The 6,000-nt window shown below is 38.7% G+C and overlaps 1 protein-coding gene across 1 annotated transcript in view; it reads left to right on the top strand.

The window, feature by feature from the left end:
• The first annotated feature begins 267 nt into the window (after nt 1-267).
• Nucleotides 268-6,000, top strand: part of LOC110165532 (RNA-binding Raly-like protein) — a 207,526-nt gene continuing 201,793 nt past the window's right edge. The window contains exon 1 of the mRNA XM_055150957.1: nt 268-535. Coding sequence (XP_055006932.1) covers nt 280-535 — 256 coding nt within the window. The 5' untranslated portion in view covers nt 268-279. The remainder of the gene's footprint in view (nt 536-6,000) is intronic.

The following is a 6,000-nucleotide window of genomic DNA, read 5'->3' as shown; positions in this document are numbered from 1 at the left end:
GCATTCTGTCCATGGTGCCAGAGGTTTCAAAGCTGGTCATCTATGTTTTAAGCGCCCATCTAGAAGCCTTTATCAATGCTCAAAGCTAACTTGAACTGAATCTTGGTTACTCAATTGCTATGGATGGTAGTGACTGGAAACATAGTCAGTCCAGTACAGTCAGGGACCAGTACTAACCTTGTGTTTTCCCCAAGGAGCGCAGAACTAGCTGGAGCTCTCTTCTAAACCGCGCCCTCCCTCCCCCCTCTGTGTGTGTGCCAGGAGGGCCAGCCGAGGAGGATGACTGGTAAAACCCAAACCAGCAACGTGACCAACAAGAATGACCCACGCTCCCTCAACTCCAGAGTCTTCATCGGAAACCTCAACACGGCCATCGTCAAGAAGAGTGACATCGAGGTCATATTCGCCAAGTACGGCAAGATCGTGGGCTGCTCCGTGCACAAGGGCTACGCTTTCGTCCAGTACATGAACGAGAGGAACGCAAGAGCGGCGGTGGCGGGCGAGAACGCGAGGATAATCGCCGGGCAACCTCTTGGTAAGTGAGACCACGCTCCATGTTTTTATGAAAGCGTTTTTTGTTCAGGTGGAACTTGAGGATCGCAATACTGTCCCTGCCTCGTGGTATGTTTTGGTTGTTCTTGGTTTGTAAGCATGAAGTTTTTAAGAGTGGAGACATGGTGGAACGGTGGTTTAGTGGTTAGTGCTCTTGCCTCTCAGCAACAAGGTTTTGGGACCTTGAGTGAGTGTTTTTGGGTTCTCCCCATGTCTGTGTAGGCTTTTTTCTGAGTGTTTTGGGTTTCCTTACCTCCAAAATATCCTGGTTAGGGTGGCTTGGCACTAACTATTCTTTTGATCTATGTAAGCGGTATACTTAAAAAAAAAAAGTTATTGGTTCAGAGTTGTAGTTTCAGTTCACATAATATAAAATAATGAGTTACTATTTAACAAATTAAAGAAGAGCAGAAAGGAGAAGCTAGAATGAGCTGAAGATTTGGTAGGTTTTAGTATTTATATGGGAAAAAAAAAGCATATTAAACTGATTGACGAATTGAATCTGTCTTTATATAAATACATTGTTTCCTTATACTTTTTTTCTGCATAAATAGTTGTTTTTCCACGAACTCCTGAGCAGATGGAGTCTTGTGAGTGCAGTTTGGGTCAGATCAGAATAATTTTGAGAGCTTTTGCCACGCCCCATCAACTACAGTCCTACAAATTTCTTTATGCAGTTAACCAACTTTGATCTTAGCGTCTTTAGCTCAAATGAAACTGTTCCAATTTTCACTGTGTCAGAGACTGGAATCCTGCATCCTCTTCTTATGTCATAGAACGCAAGAAAACATATCTACATATATATATATATACTAGGGATGTAACAACATCGAAATCCCTCGATGCAATGTTTTCACGATATGCATGCCACGGTACGATATTTATTGCGATATTTTGTGGACGCTAACAAAATATGCTACTTTTTTTCCTTTTAAAAGCCTTTGGTGCTGTCATAATATGAAGAATGAAGAATTAAAAACTGCTTAATAACAACTATTTCTTCATGTAGTCTGCACTGACAACACCAAAGGATCATGGTCTATGTAGTTCCTTGGGTTTTTTCTAACAATTGCTACACCAAGGTAAGGGAAGGCAAGTTTATTTGTATACCACAGTCTATACACAAAGTCATTCTAGAGCTTTAGAGAATAAGAAAGACATTAAAATCACACATAAAAACATTAGAATCACCATAACTGTTAATTTAAGCAAAGCGACTTGTAATTCGATATATTATGATGGCCTCCGATATTATTGTAAGACTTTTGATGATGCAATATCACGATACTTCAGTTATTGTTACATCTCTAATATATACATATACATATTTAAGTTACAGGATCTGAAAGCCCAATTCTAAGGTGTTCCAAAAGTTTAAAATTCCTGAAGAATACATAATCCAAACTGGTAGTCTTCACAGTGCGTACACATCCCTCTACTGAGTGAGTGGAGCTTGCTCTAGGACTTACAGTAAACTTCATCAAACTTTATCCAGGCGTCTCACACTTACTTAAGAGCTGTGTCACTGCGTGGAATAGTTGTCCTCTCCTGGGAACATGAAACGCCTGGAGCCTCTCTCGTGCTCCACTCACACACTTTCAGATGGTCCCTCGGCTCCCGAACGCCTAAGTGTCTGGGTTTGTTGTCACGCTGGTTCGAAGAGGCCCTTTTGGAAGAACGAAGAAAGCTACAAGTGAATGATTTTTACTTACACCACCAGAGAAGAACTTGTCAAAAGTATGTCAGAAGTTGGAAAAGTTAATGTTTTATTCAAGACTTGTAATGTACTTTTGGACACCTATACATTCATATTTCAGGTTTTATGACTTAAAGAATGTCTATATTTGGGGAAAGTTATTCTTGATGATTATTTATTTATAAAACCATCTTGGAATTATAGTCTGAAGCTGTTTAAACAGGGTAGCCCCAGGTTTAACTACCCCAAATTTAGGACTTTTTAAAGACCTTTTTAAGACCACTTTAATGGAAATTAAGACCAACATCGCACCAATTATGCGGGCAAAAAACACCAGACCCAATTCTAATAATGACCATTGCTCACTGCTTTAAATAACAAAAAATACTTTTATTATAAAATCTCATTCTGAACTCATTTATAATAGTATGCATTGCTTGTAAAATAGCCAAACATCATTTATAACATTCTAACAAGACAAACTAACCTTTCACATTGTCTTGTCTCACATTGTCTTTCAAAGTGCTTCAATTATTTAACATTTTCAACAACAATAAACTGCTGCTCACTGTACTGATTGTTTACTCACTGCTGCCAGTGCCAGAAACCAAAGTATTGTTTGCGCATACTCCAGATTAGATGTTCATTCACGTTACGATTTCACGTTGTTGTTTTTTTTTTTTCCTCTCTCCGTTTAACTTTGCACTGCAGTTGAGTAAATTGATAAATTTAAGTGATTGGTTATTAAAATTTTTGTGACAAAAAAATAAGATTTGGACAACATAATTTAAGACTTTTTAAGGCTTAATTTAAGAACATGAAATTTAAAATCTTTTTAAGATTTTAAAGACCCCTACCCTGTTAAAGGTCCTATATTACACAAAAGCATTCTCGTGAGCTTTAAGTTATGGTAGAATGTTGTTACCTCATCAAAAACATACTTAGAGTTGTCTTTTGTTTCATTCACTCATGTTTGAGTAACCCTTTTTTATTACCCTGTCATTACATTACATTACATTTAATGTACACATAAATGCTCTGTACCACCTTGTGATGTCATGTAGTAGTAGCTTTCAAGTTAACAGCTACCTTTTACCTTTACTTCAGTAGAGATTGGAAAATCTAGGGTTGAAATTATCCAAATTATTCTAGTCAAGATGTATGGAGTTTAAAATCATAGTGGAGCACTTCCTGTATCACCACATGACATCGGACGGTGGAACAAAGCATTTTCCATTTGAGAGATATGGTGTGAAAATATGTAAATATGGTGGGTTTGTGTGTCAAATATGTGCAAATGAATGAATCAAAACAAAACTCCAAGTATGTTTTTGATGAGGAAACAACTTTATACCATAGATCAGAAAATAGAATAATATGGGCCCTTTAAAGGAGGCTAAACACAACAGTTTGCATGTTCTCCTGTGTAGATAGATCCCATGAATACCTAAACCTACCTACTCTCAGAAAAGAAAATGTTGATCCTATTTAAATATATTATGTTTCGTTTTTATGTATTCTCTATTTTATGCAAATCCAAAGAAAATAATTTGCATACATTTCACATGACATTTCTAAATGAAAAATGTGATTTGAAATATATTTAAATGTATGTGTTTGAGTTTAGGAAACCAAAACCTAGCTCAAAATCTGGACATTGGTTCCCGCCCACTGCAGTGTATTCACCCACCGCTTCTGACAACTCCTCAGTCACACTCAGAGATGGAACAAATACATTTTCCTGCAGAGACAACAAAATGTACATTTCCTGAGCTGTGAGCATCAAAGTTGTTTTGTTTGCAGGAGATGATCCATATGAAAGGCCATTTAAGAGCTTCAGTGATCAGAAACAGAAGTTGTGGTCAAATGGACAACTGAAACTTTTTGTGAAAAAGCTGAAAAACAGGGCCTGTATTTGCTATGCCATTTTCTGATCTATGTTATAATGTTGTTTACTGATCAAAAACATACCTGGAGTTGTGTTTTGTTTTGTTCGAGAAGGGTCCAGCTGTGGCCTGGGCGTTTCTATCATGATACAAGAACACCCACTGGGTGTTTCAGGTAGCGCAGTTTCATAAGTGATACATGCATCACAAATTTTGGACTTCTGTTCATTGCACAATGCATACTGGGAAGGATTTTCCGAAAAAGTGAGCATCACACCGCCATGTTTGTTTTCCCAGTGGGATGTGTCTATTGACAAAGCGAGTCTTTTCAAGTCTTTTGAACCATATCACTTTTGTTTCTGGTTCTGATTTTGTCATATTTTAGTTACGGGATTCAGATATCGTAATTGTGTGGTTTTTAGATGTCCTAACAGTGGAAAACAGCTCAAGAAATGGTCTTCGGAAGTTTGCGAACTCCATAAATGCAAAAGGGAATCAGATCTGTGTGACTGCAAACCTCTGTTAAAATGGTTTCCCTTCCCAACAGAATTGAAAAATAGTGAAAGGTGAAGGGCAGTATTGCTACTCAGGAAGGACGAAAAAGGTAACCTTTGGCTACCTAAAAAATCTTCCCGAGTTTGCAGCAAACATTTTTTATGTGGAGCGCCATCAAAGCAAAATCCCCTTTGTTAAGCGAGAGGTACAGAAGACAAACAGGCCGAGCATAAATAACTAAATAACTAAAATGAATGAATCTGAATCCTCGGTGTCACTTCTGCGTGACCTCTGGAGATAAACCATAGATCCATGAGGTAAACGGAGCATCTCTTCCTCTTCTGTGTAGCTGTCTTCGCCTTTCTGAATCCCGACAGGATGGTTTCGATTGTCATTGAAGTTCAGGCTTAGTCCATTCATCCAGTGACTTCCAGGAAAGTTACATGGCTCACACACCCAGTTGCCGTGAAGCTGTGTTCTTCGCTTTCCGCCAGTCAATCACAAGTTTCTCACTCACTCCAGACTTTCTTTCTGCCGCTCGATTACCGTTTTCGGCTGAATATTTCACTATTTGCAGCGAGACAGCAGTTATTTCTACATGAGGCATGCGCAGTAGAGTGCAAAGTGACAGTGGTACAGGAGAAAAAGTAGTACTAGATACTGACATACAAGCTTAGCGCGCCCTCTCATGGTTGTCAGTCTGGAAATTTTAATATATAAGTCGCAGGACCACCCAAACCATGAAAAAAGTGCGACTTATAGTCCAAAAAATACAGTAATTGGACACATGTTATGTATTTGGCTTAGTTTGCTAACATTTCCTCTATGACTAAATGTTATTTTGAAAAAACGTAACTATCTTTCAAAAGTTGTTAATTCGGATGCTGATGTTGAGAGAGCCGGATGTTGACAGTGACGAGGAATGGAGCCCCCACCCACACGAGAACGCCCATATCACGAGAACGCCCATTTGTGTCTGCAGCTGGTTGATATTGTTTCGTTCACACATGTTTAACACACAAACTCTGCAGATTTTAGCTGAGTTCTTCTCTCAAAAACACTGTTCGACCTTGTGATGCCATGCGGTTGGATCATTTCAACCCTGGAATTTCTGATTTCTACTGAACAAAAGGAGCCGTTAACTTAAAAACTATACTGCTTCGTGACATCACAAGTTGGAACAGAGTATTTTGAGCTCTGGAGATGACCTTGACCTTTAAAATTTAACATGGGTGTAGCTTCACTGTGTTGCTCTAGCATTGTGCGCTTCAACGTGTGGGCGCTTTGTCTTTTCCAGAATACAAAAGGCATGATATTTTACCATTCATGTTTGTTTTGCTTACTGCTGTGAGGCAAATGCTTGTGCGCTTG

Source organism: Boleophthalmus pectinirostris, unplaced genomic scaffold (assembly GCF_026225935.1).
Source record: "Boleophthalmus pectinirostris isolate CB_2022bp ecotype Guang Dong unplaced genomic scaffold, ASM2622593v1 HiC_scaffold_15, whole genome shotgun sequence".
Classification (NCBI taxonomy): Eukaryota; Metazoa; Chordata; class Actinopteri; order Gobiiformes; family Gobiidae; genus Boleophthalmus; species Boleophthalmus pectinirostris.
This window is presented reverse-complemented; position numbering and strand designations above follow the sequence as displayed.